At 36.8% G+C, this 16588-nt stretch overlaps 6 protein-coding genes across 6 annotated transcripts in view; 4 read left to right on the top strand and 2 right to left on the bottom strand.

Moving 5' to 3' along the window:
• LOC108965659 overlaps window positions 1-3416 on the top strand; it is a 12593-nt gene extending 9177 nt beyond the window's left edge. The window contains exons 5-7 of the mRNA XM_018928213.1: window positions 791-987; window positions 2334-2532; window positions 2597-3416. Of these exons, the coding sequence (XP_018783758.1) occupies window positions 791-987; window positions 2334-2532; window positions 2597-3330 (1130 nt within the window). The 3' untranslated portion in view covers window positions 3331-3416. The remainder of the gene's footprint in view (window positions 1-790; window positions 988-2333; window positions 2533-2596) is intronic.
• A 396-nt stretch (window positions 3417-3812) lies between these two features.
• Window positions 3813-6253, top strand: LOC108966619 (serine protease easter-like). The gene is made up of 4 exons (XM_018929617.1): window positions 3813-3879; window positions 4473-4669; window positions 4746-4989; window positions 5078-6253. Exons 1-4 carry the CDS (start codon window positions 3813-3815, stop codon window positions 5809-5811), a joined length of 1242 nt encoding a protein of 413 aa, XP_018785162.1. The 3' UTR covers window positions 5812-6253.
• A 329-nt stretch (window positions 6254-6582) lies between these two features.
• Window positions 6583-7638, top strand: LOC108966931 (39S ribosomal protein L9, mitochondrial). Its single transcript, XM_018930094.1, has 3 exons — window positions 6583-6743; window positions 6830-7156; window positions 7221-7638. Exons 1-3 carry the CDS (start codon window positions 6666-6668, stop codon window positions 7584-7586), a joined length of 771 nt encoding a protein of 256 aa, XP_018785639.1. The 5' UTR covers window positions 6583-6665; the 3' UTR covers window positions 7587-7638.
• Window positions 7639-7817: 179 nt separating this feature from the next.
• LOC108966923 (39 kDa FK506-binding nuclear protein) lies at window positions 7818-9668 on the bottom strand. The gene is made up of 5 exons (XM_018930080.1): window positions 9488-9668; window positions 9112-9342; window positions 8825-9046; window positions 8715-8768; window positions 7818-8654 (listed from the first exon to the last, which is right to left on the bottom strand). Exons 1-5 carry the CDS (start codon window positions 9495-9497, stop codon window positions 8089-8091), a joined length of 1083 nt encoding a protein of 360 aa, XP_018785625.1. The 5' UTR covers window positions 9498-9668; the 3' UTR covers window positions 7818-8088.
• Window positions 9669-10281: 613 nt separating this feature from the next.
• LOC108965650 (odorant receptor 7a-like) lies at window positions 10282-11624 on the top strand. Its single transcript, XM_018928200.1, has 3 exons — window positions 10282-11042; window positions 11127-11484; window positions 11553-11624. Exons 1-3 carry the CDS (start codon window positions 10282-10284, stop codon window positions 11622-11624), a joined length of 1191 nt encoding a protein of 396 aa, XP_018783745.1.
• Window positions 11625-14023: 2399 nt separating this feature from the next.
• On the bottom strand, window positions 14024-15161 carry LOC108966242 (calcium-binding mitochondrial carrier protein SCaMC-3-like). The gene is made up of 3 exons (XM_018928992.1): window positions 14969-15161; window positions 14331-14904; window positions 14024-14267 (listed from the first exon to the last, which is right to left on the bottom strand). The coding sequence occupies exons 1-3, from the start codon at window positions 15110-15112 to the stop codon at window positions 14065-14067; spliced, it is 921 nt and encodes a 306-aa protein (XP_018784537.1). The 5' UTR covers window positions 15113-15161; the 3' UTR covers window positions 14024-14064.
• Between the last annotated feature and the right edge of the window lie 1427 nt (window positions 15162-16588).

Below are 16588 nucleotides of genomic sequence, written 5' to 3'. Positions count from 1 at the left end.
GTGATGACATGTACCAAATATGGGTGAAATCGGTTCACAACCACGCCTGAAATCTCGATTATCACTTTATCATGCGAGAGTATAAAATGTTCGGTGACATCCGAACTTAGCCCTTCCTTACTTGTTTTTTTTTTCAATTCGTGAGCGATATAAACTGTGCGTTTCTTGTGTATAAATCGAGAAATATTGGATGGAACTGTGACAATATTCCAGTTAATGTTAGTACAAGACAAGGACAGAAGTTTTCGTTTGTGATGCGAACTTTCGGGCAGGTCAAAGACTTTAAAGCGTCACCAATTCAACTGTCTTCAGAACATCACACAAAATTATTAAATATAATAAACCACATATTTATAAAAATATATTCCTTCATACATCTGCATATTTGTGTTTAGACATATCTTGCATGCAAGATGCGTAAATCTTGTTGTTCTGTCAAATTAAAATAATGACAGCGGCTAATTATACTCATTTATTATTTGAAAATGAGCCATGTTCAATAGTAAACCAGTTTTTTAAAATGAGAAATATTTGTGGATTTCAAAGAATTCTGTTCTTATATGAATACTAAACACTTGAAGCAAAACATAAACATAAGCAAACAAAAACAATAACATACACACACATACATATATTCATCGTGGTGGTGGCTAACCTTATCAGCATTTCATAAAACACAACTCGTTTTCCATCATCCAACTAAACTAATGAAGTATGTAATTCATTTAGTAAGTAGAAATCAAGTAAATCTGTTGTGATATTAATTTTATTGTTTATTTTGAACACACAGAATTCTATTTTCCCAATGAGTATGCTGATGTACCCAACTTTGGACGCTGTATCACGCCGAATCGTGAGCGGGCGCTATGTCTCATCCTCGACGATTGCAAATATTTGTACAATTTGCTGCTCCAAGCGCCGCTCCCCGATTCGGATAGATTATATTTGAGTCGGAGTCAATGCGGTTATCAAAATGGCAAAGTATTGGTAAGGCTAAGATTATAGTTTTGTGCATGAAAGGTGAGAGGTTTTTATACCCAATGCTAGTAAATGTTTTATAATAGAAAAAAGTAAAGAAAAGCTAATTTCGGGTGCAACCGCACATTTTATTATCTTGCAATTTGAAAGAATTAAAGCAGAAATTGCTTTTCGTCTGCCCCAGCAAAGATTATATAAAAACTTCTTCAAATGGCTGATATGAATGTGATATTAACTCGATCAAAACAGCTAAATTTAGTATATTGTTTTAATGTGGAAAACTTAACTAAAGGTTAGAAATTCTTTATACAGTGTTTTCCATTAAAAGTGATATGATTTCTTTTCAAAAACAAGAACAGACTAATTGTTAATGAAATTTAATGCGAAGTAAAATCGGCACATTAAGTTTTTAATATAACATCATACAAATGACCTGAAGGACTTCTTTTGAAGGAACAAATTCAATCAGCTCAATTATCTAGTACTTTTTCCACTGTCATGAATATCACCTTCTATATTGACTTCTAAAGCTTAAAATAGTCTAGTTTATTACCAAAGATCAATGACTGCAAATAACCCCACAAAAAGTAAATCACAACTTCTTGTCACAGTTTCTTGAGATAATCGAATCTCTAAATTTTGCTCCAAATAATTCGGTTACTGCACGTGCTGTGAGACACCATGCACCACCTTGTTGGATGTTGTAAAGATCAACTTCTTCCAATTATGAGCATATAAAATGGGTTATCATCGATCTATGCCGCCCTCCACTGATAGCGAAGGTTTCACCAGCTTCATTTTGAAAGAAGTACTGACCGATGATTCCATCAGACCATAAACCACACCAAACTGTCAAGATAGGCAAGGAAAATGTAAGCTCGAAAATTCAACAATTCGACAAATGATGTAAATGAACTATATGAGAGTTATGGTAGTATCGACCAGATTCTATCTATTTTTGCTAATATCACGTATTAGTAAGATGCCATATACTTATAAAATGTTCCTTGGATTTCACTAAGGTATCTTACATACCATCATCAATGAGTATAGAGTGAAGTCTTCCGGATGTTCGAAAATCCTGATGATGTTTATATGGAGACTAGGTCAAATTTTCGTCCGATTTTATCCATTTCAGCATAAGCATACACTGTTATCGGTAAAATACACACATACATATCTCATTTTCATTTTGCCGATATATGCGGTAAAAAGTCACGAGGAAATCCGAAGTCTTTGTATTAGTATGTGAGTTGTTTTAGCTAGATACGTAATGCTTGGGTATACAAATTTCTTCTCACAAGAGTTAATTTATATTTATGTACACTTCAAAATTTATATCCTCCATATTATAGATTTGCTGTCCCGATCGTTATCGAGATTACATTAACGTACCATCGATACAATCCACCACCACACCGCCACCGGCCGCGCCGAGTAATCTATTGCCACAGCCCGGCCAATGTGGCAATGTGCTGTCGAATCGTATTTATGGCGGCAATGTTACCAAAATCGATGAATTCCCATGGATGGCCTTAATTGAATACACGAAACGTAAGTTTTTTAAATCAAATATATTCTAAAATTGACTTATGCAAACTACTCATATGCTCTACAGCTGGCGGTAACAAAGGACACCATTGTGGCGGCTCGCTAATCACTTCACGTTACGTGATCACAGCTTCGCATTGCGTAAATGGTCCGGCTATACCCAAAGACTGGAGATTAAGCGGCGTACGGCTTGGTGAATGGGATACGACCACCAACCCCGATTGTGAGATTGATGTGCGTGGCGAAAAGGATTGCGCGCCATCCTATATGGATGTGGCTGTGGAAAAGACAATTCCACACCCGGAATATGTACCGAACTCTAAGAATCAAATTAACGATTTAGCGCTGTTGCGTCTCAATCGAAATGTGCAGTACACCGACTTTATACGACCCATTTGTCTGCCGAACAGCCCCAATCTACGTACGACTACTTTCGATGGTATTGTCATGGATGTGGCGGGTTGGGGTAAGACCGAAAAGGATTCGGTTAGTACGTTGAAACTGAAAGCCGAGGTCGCCGGTGTACCGCTGAGCAAATGTTATGACCGTTATGCAACGGAAAATATACTATTGGAATCATCACAAATGTGCGCTGGCGGCAAAGCGGGCGTGGATTCCTGTCGTGGCGACTCTGGCGGTCCATTAATCAGTTTGGATAATACGAAGAAAGCGTTGTCCTATTACTTTTTAGCCGGCGTCGTGTCATTTGGACCGACCCCCTGCGGTTTGGAGGGTTGGCCGGGTGTTTACACTAGAGTTGGCGGCTTTATAGATTGGATTCAAACAACCATTCAACCTTAGTCTACACAGTACTAAATATTATTAATAAGTTTCTTATTATATATTGCTGATATTACCTTAATTATATACATACGTACATATATACTCATATGTATACTCACTCAAATAAATAATCTTTGTATTTATAATTAGTACACTCTCCATTACATACATAAGTGTATGCAGATTTAAATTATTCCTTAAAAATCGTATTAAACCGTACAAGTGTAATGAAACAGGTACCGCCGTTTCACTTGTTGTTGTGCAGACTTTTTCTGGAATTTCGAAGGTTCCTCAAACGGTCAACAGAAAGGTAATAGTCGCCTACCTGACCCGCTATAAAAAGGGCATTGCACAAGATTCGCGAAAGTATGTCGTGCAGGATCGCGCGTGTGTACAAGAAGAGTTCACTGAGCATCAAGTTGAAATGACCTTGGAGTCTGCGCACAGGTGCGCTAAAAATTTTATATGAATCGTTAGACAGTGACCAAAACATATTCAAGATGTTAAGACAAGTTTTTTTAAGTGTTCTGTTGATGAGTGCGCTCAGCAGCAGTTTGCCGGCATCGCGTAAGTATAAAAAATTATTAGTAAAATATGTGAGATTGATTTAATTAATTGTGATTCTGTGATATGTGTTGATAAATGTGTGTGGTGCAAGAACTAGCCTCGAGTACATAAGAAATGCCAAGTCTTCAATAATGAATCGAACATTATGCAAAATTTTTGACAGGAGAGTTGCGTACAAAATAGCGAGTTTCACTAAATGCACTCTAGGAGACTAGAGGAGTGGAGTGCTTATGGATAGCGTAAATTAAACTATAAAGCAATATAGAGTGGTGTTTGTATTTTTGTGGAAGATTTTAAGTCTTATATCTTATATCTAAACTTTTAGTGCTTCAGTCTTTTGAAGCCAGGAATCGAATGTTGAGAAGTTTATTTGACATTCAAGACTTTGACAATTTTTATTAATATGGCGAATGTGGCCGAATATTCCTCTAACTGCCTTCATGATTTTGTTCTCTACTCTATTTTTTGTATGCTGATTACCGTTATATTAACTATGTATATTTTCCACACATTTCTCTCTCTTTCATTTACTCTGTTTTTATTGCAACATTTATTTTTCAATTTTTTAAATTTGCGGCATTTCTAATTTTTAGAGTACAACCATCCCAATGAAACGATGGGGAAGCCCACTTTCGGACGCTGCATCACCCCAAATGGTCGACCTGGTTCCTGTGTAATATTGCAACATTGTAAAAAACTATATTCTTTGCTACTAAATCAGCCGTTACATGATGTGAATAGGCTATACTTGAGTCAAAGCCAATGTGGTTATCTTAATCGAAAAGTGCTCGTGAGTCACAAGAATTTAAAATAAATCCAACACCGAAATAAAAAAAAATTCAAAAAATAATGAAGTATTTCCACAGATTTGCTGCCCCGATCAAAATAGCACGCCACTTATACTGACACAAGCTACTGTAAAACCAATCAAATTGGAGCAAGGTTTCAAAAAAGCTGTAATATTGGACAAGATTCCGATGGAGTCCACAAAAACAAGGAAACTACCACGTCCCAGCAAATGCGGACAGATGACGTCAAGCCGAATTTATGGTGGCAATGCGACCAAAATCGATGAATATCCTTGGATGGCACTAATAGAATACACAAAACGTAAGAAAAAAAAAATTTTTTTAATTAAATAACTTTTGTTCGAATATTTAGTGCAAGCATCATATTTGAATCTTTAATTTCCTTCCAGCATACGGTCGTATTGGCCATCACTGTGGCGGCTCGCTTATCAGCTCCCGCTATATTGTCACCGCCTCGCATTGTGTTAATGGCAAAGCCTTGCCCAAGGACTGGTTGATTTCCGGGGTACGTTTGGGTGAATGGGACACGAAAACAAATCCGGATTGCGAAGTTGATGTGCGTGGTGAGAAAGACTGTGCGCCACCGCATATCGACGTGCCCGTGGAAAGTGCCATACCACATCCTCGATACGATCCGAATTCGTTGAATCAAATTAACGACATTGCGCTCTTGCGTTTAAAGAATGCAGTTACATTCACCGATTTCATACGACCCATTTGCCTGCCATTGAACGATAATTTACGCACCGCCACATTTGATGAAATCATCATGGATGTGGCCGGTTGGGGTAAAACCGAATCAAAATCGAACAGTAATGTTAAATTGAAAGCCGAACTCGTTGGAGTGCCGCTGGAGAAATGTCGCCATATTTATTCACCGCAAAGTATTTTACTAGACGCCACACAAATGTGTGCTGGCGGCAAGAAAGGGGTAGATTCTTGTCGCGGTGATTCGGGTGGCCCACTCATCGGTCTGGGCACGACAGGCAGAGGACGTACATATTACTTTTTGATTGGCATTGTTTCTTTTGGACCGACGTCATGCGGACTAGAAGGTTGGCCAGGTGTTTATACCCGCGTAGGACATTTTGTCGACTGGATACAAGCAACAGTTGAGTATTAAGTATAGTATATGTACAAAAGAATTTACATACAAAGCGATTATTACGCGGCGTTTGTTTGTGCACATATGTATGTATGTATACACACAAGTGTAAATATAGAAATTTAGATAATGCACGTATGTAGGTGTGCGTCAAGTTTCTAGTCTAGCTTAGGTCACTAGATCTTTTCAGTTTAAGAAAAGTACCTGGATTTTGTGATGTTTCTTTTATCATTGAGACTAATGATTTGTGCGCAATTTAGCGTTTAGTTTGAAAAGGTGTGAAGTAATGTCAAATATGTTGTTGGTAAAGAGAAAAGGTATGCCATATGCAAATTATTTTAGGGGTGTACAAAATCGATAGTAGACAAGGGTTCGGAGAGTAATGACTTTTTTCATATATACCGTTTGCTTTTTAATAAAGATTAAAATCATTATTTATTGACTCTAGTAGTCGTAAAATATTATTTTCGCCAAATTATTAAAATATTCACTGTACTGTTACTGAATAAAAAAAATTAAATGAATTTAATTATTTATATGATTAATAACAAAATATTAACAATTTTGTAAATAAATGTTCAAATATTGTGCTTATTGATAAATATACTTATACTTGAATGTATATAAATACATGCATGTTAATAAAAAAATGTTTTTAAATAAAGTTGAACTATAACGCAAGACAATTCCTTTGCACTGAACCCGATGGGTAAAGTGAATTTGTTATTAACAACCCTGCTTTACAAATGGAGACTTTATCAGCTTACATAAGAAATGTCTTGCAGAACAGCTGTTTCATCAGTGGTTAACTTTTTATCGCTGTATTTTTTGCTAAAATTTGGATTATTACGAAAAATACCATAACTTTTTGAATGAACATGTTGAAAACATGGTGCAGTAGTTCTATTAATTTACTTAAAAGTGCAGCCACCGTGCAGCAGCAAGTGCGGGTAGGTGCTTTAATTTTATTCATTGCAATTTACTCTACATACATAACCAATGCACTCACATGCGATACGCGGTGTATATTTTTTAGACAACTTTTGTGTTGAAGCGCAAATATGACCCATTGTTGCATAAAACGAACGCCAAACCACGAAAATTGCGTGCGAAACATTTCATCTACGAGTTGGTAGAGGATACAAATGTGAAACGTCGACCGAATTTGGAAGTTGTGTTAAAAACTTATGTGGAAGGTGTGGGTGATAAGGGCGATGTGGTGTCGGTGAGACCTAATTTCGCCTATAATAAATTGTTGCTACCAGGTTTGGCAGTGTACAAAACAGCTGAAAATGTAGCGTTATATACCAAAACCGAGGACGAGAAGAAAACTGTGCGCCATAGCTCTGCTTTTGCCCAGCGGGTATGTATATATGCGAGTGTATATTTTTTATTTTCAAACACATAATGTAATCTCAATTTGATAGACGATAAACATTATCGAACGTTTCTTACTGGCTGTGGTTATGAATAAGGATCAGCCATGGGTTGTTGAACCCTGGCACATAAAAGCGTCTCTTCGAAAAGCGGGTATTCATTGTCCGGAAGAGTGCATTACTATGCCAGAAGAACGTATTGAAGGTCCAGATATGAATAAAGAAGCCAAAGAGTTCTATTGCACTATTACCATAAATAATTTGGAGAAGGCCCGATTGCGCTGTCGTATCCATCATTGGAGTACAGATCCGAGTGAACGGCTGCCATATGTACAGGAATTTTGGAAAATACCTTCAGAACCACTTTTCGGTGGTGAAAACTCTAAAGAACCCACAGAAAAATTAGAAGAGAAGTAGTATATGTAAAATAAATAATGAAAATTAATAAACTAACTACCAATTTAAAACATTTGTTATTTATTTTATTGAATATGAAATGGTTTTAGGTCCACTTGCAAATATGCTTGAAAAATGGTGATGAGATGAGACCTTACTATTATTTTATACAAACGACAAATCAAGCGGTTACTTTAAATAAGCTAAAGAAATGTTAAATTTCTAACCAATTTAGAATTCAAACAAGTGGGATTTTACAAAACAGTACTTCGAATGTATTTATTTTTTCATCATTCACAACGAGTGTTGCTCATATAAGAGGATAGTTCTACGTTGCCTTTTTGCACATTTTCACATTTATGCAAAGGAATAATAATAATGAGGATAATTAAGGAAACAACTTGTTTTTAACTTATTTCAAACTCAAAAAAGACGAACATATAAAAAAAAACGTAAATGCGAACTACCGCAAATACATACATAAATGCTAAGTAAATAAACAATTAAAGGAAAAGATATATTTCTAATTCACGCCCTTCAATTCTACTTCGAACACAAGCGTGCTGTTTGGCGGAATTGTTGGTGGTGAACCACGTGCGCCGTATGCCATATGTGGTGGACAAGTGATGCGACGTTTACCTCCCACTTTCATTCCAGCGACTCCAACGTCCCAACCCTTAATGACTTCGCCACGACCAAGACCAAACTTGAAACCAGCGCCTGTCTTCAAACTGTCGAATACCTTATTGTTGGATTTAAGTCTACCTTCATAATACACTTGAGCACGTTTGCCAGACTTAGCTTCTGCACCATTGCCAATACGAATATCTTCAATTTTGACACCACCAGTTATTACGCGTTCACCGGCAGCTTTTTGTTGTGGTTGCTTCTGTTGCTCAGCTTTGTTTGCTTTTTTATCCTTCTTGCCTTTCTTATCTGCAGCAACTTGGTTTTCTTTTGCGACACCATTCTGTTGCTTTTGAGGCTTATCCAATTTTGGCTGTTTAGCTTTTGGCTGTTGGACTTCTTCATCCTCACTTTCATCATCTTCTTCGCCCTCTTCATCATCGTTGTCATCTTCATCTTCGTCTGTTAAAATATTAACCAAATAAATAATTTGCTAAAGTTCTAATAAAATTTTACATTTACCATCGTCTTCGTCATCTTCTTCATCCTCATCCTCATCGTCCTCCTCAACTTCATCTATTATTAACAATAACGTCATTTCATGCTTCATTTAATTATATATGATTACTTACCTAAACCTTCTCCATTAAAATCACTGTCCTCTTCATCTTCATCATCATCTTCCTCTTCAACAGCTGCCTTCTTACCCTTTTTGGCATTGGCTTTTTTAATTAAAGCCTGGCGAAGATCTTGTATATCTTGTTCTTCCTCTTCTTCTTCCTCGTCGTCATCTTCATCATCCATAAAGTTAAATTTATCAATTAGGTATCCGGTAAGACTAACATTTCCGCTACCTTTATGGATATAAAATTTATTTTAGATTCCAAACGAATTGAATTTATTATTTTGAAACACTTACCAATGCTTTGGAAACAAATTTCATCGCCTTCACCGAAATTCAGGTCCAGCATAACTTGCTCGCAGTTGCCTTTGCGCAATGTGCAAATTAAAAATTTTTGATTATCATGATTAATAAAAATTTGGTTAGAGCCTTCATCTGATGAGGAATCTGTATCCAACGCCGCCAAGGAGATGTGAAACGGTTTGCTGGTTTTTTGAGTGTATTTACGGTTAGGTTTTAAATTTAATCCTAAATATTGGATGATAAATGTGATTAAAATATTTTTGCAAAGATGGCGTGGGTCGTTAGGCCCGCGCAAATAAAAAAAAAAAAACACGTGGTGAAATCGTTTCTTACAAAAGCAAACTATTCAACAATTACTTTAAAAACTTACCCCAGAACATTTTGTTATTATTTTGTAAAATTTAGTGTTCTTTAAAAATAACTGTTTTATGGAATCGCCTTGAAAAATCAAAGTGTGTGAATATTTCTCAAACAATGCTTTGATACCGGTAACGAAATTGTAATAAAATTCCTTTGCAATTGAACTGCCAAATAAGTGAACGCGACGGTATGCCGCGTGAAATGACAGTGGAGAGACAGGGTTGCTTTCCGTAAATGCTGCTATAACTACAGGGTGGTTGAAACAAATAATCGATTAAATTTCAATGCCTATCCTGTAAGCCCATTATAGGTTAAGTTACCGGCTAATTGCCCAATTACGCTACTACAGAAACAACTTTAACCGATAGTCTTAACGTATAAATCGCTATTAATTGCACTTAATCAATTTTATTTGCTGCTTGAGGTTTCTACTTTTTAGAGATTACATGAATACAATTGCGCAACTAATAATTTATAGTTTCCTTCGCCTTAACCACTCATTACGTAACCATTACACTATATAACTGTGTATAATTAAAATATAATAATTGTAAGCTGTTGAGATTTTGCCACACTTCCGTTAGCCATTATTCCACCCTAATTAATAATTTAGTCTTAAAATAACTGCACACAATTTAAAATGAAGAAAATGAAAGAGGATAATAGGGATTTTTCTATGGTTCCATTAATTCTCATAAGCGAATATTCTTGCAATAAAAATGAAATTTTCAATGATTTTCCCATAATAGACTTTTCTAAGTTTGCGATTTTCAACATTGTGGTAAAGTTGTCTAAGGCAAAAGGATGTTTGAACTAATAACCGGACGAGGTATTCGAAAGACTGCCTCAAAGTATGCATTCATCTATTTCTTCAAGGGCTGTACTTTTGTGGGGATAAGTCCACCTAAGAATGCTGGTCCGCTATATTATATGTGGTCTTTTCTGGTTAATGCAATCTGCATAATAATTGGACCAATTACTGGCATAGCAGGCTTCGTTATAAAATATATGAAAAACATCATTACAACTGTACAATTTCTGAGCGGTTTACAGGCTAGTTTAAATTTGATTGGCTTACCAGTGAAGTGTTTAACGGTGACAAGCGCCTTGAACCGACTGCGCGGCATTGAACCAACTTTGGCGGCGTTGGATGCACGTTACACCAGACCCGAAGATGTGGCCCTAATACGGAAAGCTGCAGTCATGGGCAATAGACTGGTATTCTTTTTTGGCACGTCATATCTGATGTATATGCTGTTTACGGTCATACCGCCCTTAATCAATGGCAAAGCGCCACTTTCGGTATGGATTCCGTTTTACGATGAGCATCAGTCCACAATGCATTTCTTTGGGCAAACAGTTTATGACTTGTTCTTGATGGGTTTCGTATTATTCCATCAATCCCTCTATGATTCATATGGATCGGTATACATTTATGTTATAAGTACGCATTTACAGTTATTAGTGGGTCGGGTCGGTCGTTTGGGCACAGATGCCACTAAGAGTGAGGATGACAACTTGAATGAGCTGGTGGATTGCGTAGTCACGCATCAACAGATACTAGAGTGAGTTATTTAGTGCTTGTAATTAAAATATATGCATGTAAAACTAATTATAAATTTGTTCAAAAAAAAAAAAAAAAACGTTAGATTGCTGGCTAGAATTAAACCGATTATTTCCAAAACAATTTTTACACAATTCCTAATTATGTCCTCGATTTTGTGTGTGACCATGGTGAATATGTTCTTTTTCGCTGATCGCAGCACCCAAATCGCTTCGACTCTCTACTTCTTGTGTGTTCTATTGCAGACGTCGCCTTGTTGCTATTTCGCTACCGAATTGAAGGCCGACAGCGAAAAATTGCCACTGGCCATATTCCATTGCAATTGGCCTGAGCGGGATCGACGTTTTCGCAAAGTGATTCTATATTTTATGCACCATGCTCAATTGTCCATTGAATTGATGGCCATGCAGTTGTTTCCCATTAATGTGGCAACAAATATTTCGGTGAGTTTTGGCACTGGACACTGATTTAGTTTTAACTGTAGAATCTTTTTTACTTGTAATGCTTTCAGCTGGCTAAATTCTCTTTTACACTTTTCACATTCATCAAGGAGATGGGCATTGGTCAGGAAGCAAAAAATTGAAAAAAAAAAAAATTTAAACGAAAAAGTGTTGCTTTTAAATTTGCAAACAATTGTAGCTGCTTAAACTGCATCTTGCGCTTGAACTTTAAAATTATTTAATTCAAATTAAAATAGTAGTGGCACAGCATTTCATTGAATGTGATTATTATTTACCCATTCTCGATGCCTATGAAGTGCATAATTTTTGCAACATAATCTGGGAGCCCAGAAAAGGTAGCATGTAACGAGGTTTTCAATAAGAGCGCTACAAATTTTTTTTTAATAAAACAAAAACGATCATTAAAAAAAAAATGATATCCAATGAAATTCTTTATTCCTGTGAAAGTCATTATGTATGGAACTCGATTTTTTTTTGCATGGACACCACGGGCTCACTGGCAGAAGTCCAAACGCTGAGCCGAATTTTCGGCGGTTTTCAAGCATAAATCGACCGATACTGTTGCAATTTCACGTTCGATAATCGTACGAAGCACAACAATCTTCGCTGGCTTGTTGGCATAGACCATAGACTTGACGTAGTCCCATAGGAAATAGTTTAACGGCGTCAAACACGTTCACCAAATTTGATTTTGAATAAATCGATTGTGTTGTGTGACTTGTGGCGCCATTCTGTTGGAACCACATATTGTCCAAGCCCATATCATTCAATGCGGGCCGAAAATATTCGGTTATCATTGAACGGTAGCGATTCCCATTCACAGTAATGTGCCGGTCTTGATCATCAAGGAAGAAGTACGGCGCTATGACGCCGCCGGCCTATACACCGCACCAAACCGTAATTTTTTCGAGATGCAATGGTGACCAATGGAGTACGTGTGAATTGCTGCATGACCAATAGCACATATGTATTTTGCTTATTGACGAAGCTATTCCTCATTGCTGCAGAGGATTTTACAATGAAAATTCGGATAATTTTCAAGTTGTTCCTCAGCCCAATTCACAAACATATGACGTCTCTGGTGGGCAAGCAGCTTCAGTTCTTGCGTCAATTTGATCTTGTAAGGATGTAGGCCTAGATCTTTTCGCAAAGTTGGCCGCAACTACATCACTGAGATGCACTTCTTTGCCTCACTGGCACTGGAATATTTTGTACTGTGCCTGTGGATTCAAATTTTTCCACTAGACGCTTAATTTTTGATCTGACAGGACGATTATGACGACATAAATTGGAAGTAGCGCTCTTAAAGTTGACTCCGAATTTCGGTACTAAATTTGAATAATTTTGACTCGTTGTTGGATCGTATACCTTTCCATGATAAAATGGCAAACTTTACTAAAGAGAAATGTCAAAGAAGCGGCTTCAATGGCGTCGTTTGCTCCCTATCGGTCAACTTTTGTACCGTTCCTATTGAAAACCCCGTTGTTTGAGTGCATCTAAAAATGTGGATGGACATTTTTATACAAAATGGGCCAATATTCGGAATCATAATTTTCAGGAGAGTTCCTATGATAAACGGTTATTGTAGACAGTCGTGCTATCTGAGAGTAAAGTACTTTAATTCTTTGAGTTTTACATAAAATTTTTACAAAATGGCTGAATTTTAGTAAAATGATCCTTTAGCCGAACAAATGTCGAATGAAGAAGATAACGCTTCTGGAAGTTAAAGCCGTAAGCCGAGTATGTGGCGAATACGGAATGTGTTTATACGACTACTTGCTACCTATCGTCATCTCCATAGTGCAAACGAAGTGCCAAGAAAAGAAAATTACTTGAGATTTGTAGAAATCTTGCAATTTACATATAAGATATATTTCACAATAATATGAAATATTAATGAATTTTAAAATATGTTAATATAAGGTGGTTCGATTACAGCTTTTTATTTCAATCAAAAAGTGATCCATCACTGCGTATAAGTAACTTACCCAATGCCTAGTAAACTGATTATAATCAATTAGAATAATGTTGTTGTTGTAAAAGTTTTTGACAATGTTGTTTTGGTGGCATCATGCTTAGATATAAATCCCGAAAAAAGAAGCCTTACTTCGTCTGTGTAATGATGGGCATTTAAAATGAGCGGGGAAGTTTGTTGCGTCTCTATACTTTGTGATCTTGAGTGTATGTTGAGCAAAGACGAAAAGAATACGATCAAAGACTACTCTTTAATTGAACGGTAAAATGTGTTATCACCAACTGCGCAGTAAAAAATAAATGGTGCGACCCACAGTTGCGCCTATCTGAGATATTATCAAGATACATATCTTATGCGGGATCTTAATTTGTACTCAAGTTAAGACAAACGAATGAACGGATAGACGTACCTGTACGTACACACTTTTCATAATGTGATTTATATATATTAATCTTATATTTCCCTCGATAAATACTAGGTCTTAGATACAGCCGTTAGGTAAACAAAAGAGCGAAATTTTGCAAACATAAGATAAGTCCCATTAGATAATATGTTGTAATTATATTTATTGCTTGTTATTCGTAACTTTATATCATACTGTAACCTAAAAGTGATATGATATACTCATAGACTATATAAGTGATACATACAGAAGGAATAGATTTCATAAAGTTAGGCAGTATACCGCGGTATAAACCATGTATACCTTCTTTTTGATGAATTCGCCACAACAGCAGCACCATGTTGTTATCTAAAAATTTTTCGCTTAGCGCTTGCTTTTTCAGCACAGCTGAAAAATGGATAAAATTGTATTTTAAGATTATCATTATTATACTATTTTGCCTTTCTTTACTTTTAGCTTGAAGACGTGAACTCAGTAGCGCCAGCGGGTAGGTTGTTACTTGTCCAATCGTACTTGAGAATGTGCAGCAGCTTAAAATCACTAGCGGTTTTAATGTGTTTTCTGCTTCTCTGTAACCCAAATATGCTTGCTTAACTGTTTCATAAATGGCCAGATCAATGCCGCAATAAAGCATAATGCCGACAGCAAAGGCGTTGTAACCGCGGTAGAATGAACGTAAGCCCTCCCGTTCAAGCATACTCTTGATCATCGGCATGACTCCGGAATATTTACCAGTTTTAACCAATGCCAAACGTGTTTTCAGTACATCCATGGGGTAAAGCAATGTTTGCGAGGCATTACCCGCTACAGCGCCGCATGCAAAACGTTCACCTATTGTTAGGGCACGACGTTCGTCCATGCCGCGCAGAAATCGCTTACATTCATCGTATACAGCAAATTTTATAGCAGATTCGGGTGTAATTTTCAAAACATTTACGCCATTGCCACGCCACATACTTAGCACACCACCGTCGCTAATTAAATATCGTAGGGATTCCATGAAGCTTGTCTTATGCGTTTGTACCTGCACCAATAACACGCTTGACTTACGGACCTTACGAATAATGGTTGTATTTTGTTTTATTTACCTGCAAGTACACCTTAATTCTGTCGGCTGGTGCGGTGCACGTGCGCGATATAGCTCCTGCGATTCCGCCTGCAAGAAGGTGCATCCATAGGGGAGAGTTTTTCATCGACGCATTTTGTATGCTAAATGTTGTTGTTAAATCCATCTATGTTTTCATCATAAACTATATTTAATTTATGAATTTTAAACAAATATTTAAAAATATTTATGTGACGCGAACATGATTGAAAACTTTGTAGAAAATTGCTGTGTTTTGATTGGATGATTTTACAGCACTTTACGGTTTCGCTTCGTTCGTTGGTTCTCCAATAAACATCGAAAAAAATGTGTTCGTTAAGAGTTAGGTTGGTAATGTGTGGAGGGTGTCTGCGAAGTCGAACATTAGATACTCGTACTAATTTGTAAGAATATAAAGCAAAAGTTGATGGCTGGACGAAAATATTACTTTCTCAAGTTTTAAAACAAAAGCCACGATTCCAAATGTGGAAAATACGGTGGATCGCAGTTCGAAGTTTATTTTGACCCAATTGGATGTGGCGATGGGGAAGGTTTGAGCCGGTATCTTAACATATATAGAAGAAGAGAACAGACCGATGTGAATGTTTTTTTAGATCGGTCATCTTTTAATAAAATTTTTGAATTGTGTTTCCTAAAAGAGGTAGTCGATGTAGAACACACCCATGAACCCCATAAAAAATGGTGGTCATCATCATTCCGACTGACAGCATAGTCTATGCTCTTCTTCGTGATCGACTGTTCGTTAGTTTTTGGCGAGTAACGTCCTTACATATTCTTTGAATTTCGCTTAAACAATGTCGCAAATTGCTGTGAAGTAGTTATATGATTGAGTTTGTTAACTGGGGTGAGCACCCATCGCGTCGACAGCTGTCATAATCGACGTGCAGCCAAGTTGAAAATCGTAAAACCAATTTTTACAGTAGGCATCGCAAGAGAAGAGGAACCGTGTCACATTCAAGCTATTCTTGATTTCATTATGCGTTTTGCCTTCCAATAACACGAACCTCTAACCAATATTAACACGAACCTCTAACCAATATTAGGATCAAAACCAAAATATAAGTTTGATTATGAGAATTATTTCTTTGCTAGCGCTATCATGCGATAAAGATGAGTATTGCTATGTCCTACACTCCGATACTCTAATACATTGAATGAATTAGGACTTAAACTCGCACATACACGCCATGCAATTCATAAAGTCTTAACTTAAGAAAGGAATGAACGAAAATTCGGGCTGTAAGAAGCTCTTTGAAATTATAAAAGAACTTTCTGTTAGCGTTGTTGCGTAATTATCCGGCAATTTAACTGGTAAGTGGCTTGCAGGGTACTTGTTGGAACGTCTTATTGCTGGGGATGGATTTCTTAATAGCCATGGATTTTTCATATAAATTATTACGCAGTGAAGAGAATATAGCAGACGTAGCTCAGAGCGTATACGAAACCGTGGGTAACGACTTGACGCATTTTACGTCGAGATCTTAAATAGAAAGCTTACAAAATACGGTTTGTGCAAGAACTGAAACCGCTTGACCATCCTAAACGACAACGCGTCGCTCTATGTACTGTTGAAAAGTAGAAAAGATCCGATGTTTTCGAGCCA

This window comes from Bactrocera latifrons, unplaced genomic scaffold (genome assembly GCF_001853355.1).
Source record: "Bactrocera latifrons isolate USDA-ARS-PBARC rearing strain unplaced genomic scaffold, ASM185335v1 scaffold_10, whole genome shotgun sequence".
NCBI classification, from domain to species: Eukaryota; Metazoa; Arthropoda; class Insecta; order Diptera; family Tephritidae; genus Bactrocera; species Bactrocera latifrons.
This window is presented reverse-complemented; position numbering and strand designations above follow the sequence as displayed.

Coding starts and splice junctions, on each gene's coding strand:
- LOC108966923 (XM_018930080.1), bottom strand. Junction 8,769..8,824: donor TTTTAATGGAGAAGGTTTAG/GTAAGTAATCAT, acceptor TGTTAATAATAG/ATGAAGTTGAGGAGGACGAT. Junction 8,655..8,714: donor AGAAGATGACGAAGACGATG/GTAAATGTAAAA, acceptor ATATTTTAACAG/ACGAAGATGAAGATGACAAC.
- LOC108965650 (XM_018928200.1), top strand. CDS start 10,282: ATGTTTGAACTAATAACCGGACGAGGTATTCGAAAGACTGCCTCAAAG. Junction 11,043..11,126: donor ACGCATCAACAGATACTAGA/GTGAGTTATTTA, acceptor AAAAAACGTTAG/ATTGCTGGCTAGAATTAAAC. Junction 11,485..11,552: donor ATGTGGCAACAAATATTTCG/GTGAGTTTTGGC, acceptor TAATGCTTTCAG/CTGGCTAAATTCTCTTTTAC.
- LOC108966242 (XM_018928992.1), bottom strand. CDS start 15,112: ATGGATTTAACAACAACATTTAGCATACAAAATGCGTCGATGAAAAAC. Junction 14,905..14,968: donor GAATTAAGGTGTACTTGCAG/GTAAATAAAACA, acceptor TTATTGGTGCAG/GTACAAACGCATAAGACAAG. Junction 14,268..14,330: donor TTCACGTCTTCAAGCTAAAA/GTAAAGAAAGGC, acceptor TCCATTTTTCAG/CTGTGCTGAAAAAGCAAGCG.
- LOC108966931 (XM_018930094.1), top strand. CDS start 6,666: ATGAACATGTTGAAAACATGGTGCAGTAGTTCTATTAATTTACTTAAA. Junction 6,744..6,829: donor CCGTGCAGCAGCAAGTGCGG/GTAGGTGCTTTA, acceptor TATATTTTTTAG/ACAACTTTTGTGTTGAAGCG. Junction 7,157..7,220: donor GCTCTGCTTTTGCCCAGCGG/GTATGTATATAT, acceptor TCAATTTGATAG/ACGATAAACATTATCGAACG.
- LOC108966619 (XM_018929617.1), top strand. CDS start 3,813: ATGTTAAGACAAGTTTTTTTAAGTGTTCTGTTGATGAGTGCGCTCAGC. Junction 4,670..4,745: donor ATCTTAATCGAAAAGTGCTC/GTGAGTCACAAG, acceptor GTATTTCCACAG/ATTTGCTGCCCCGATCAAAA. Junction 4,990..5,077: donor ACTAATAGAATACACAAAAC/GTAAGAAAAAAA, acceptor ATTTCCTTCCAG/CATACGGTCGTATTGGCCAT.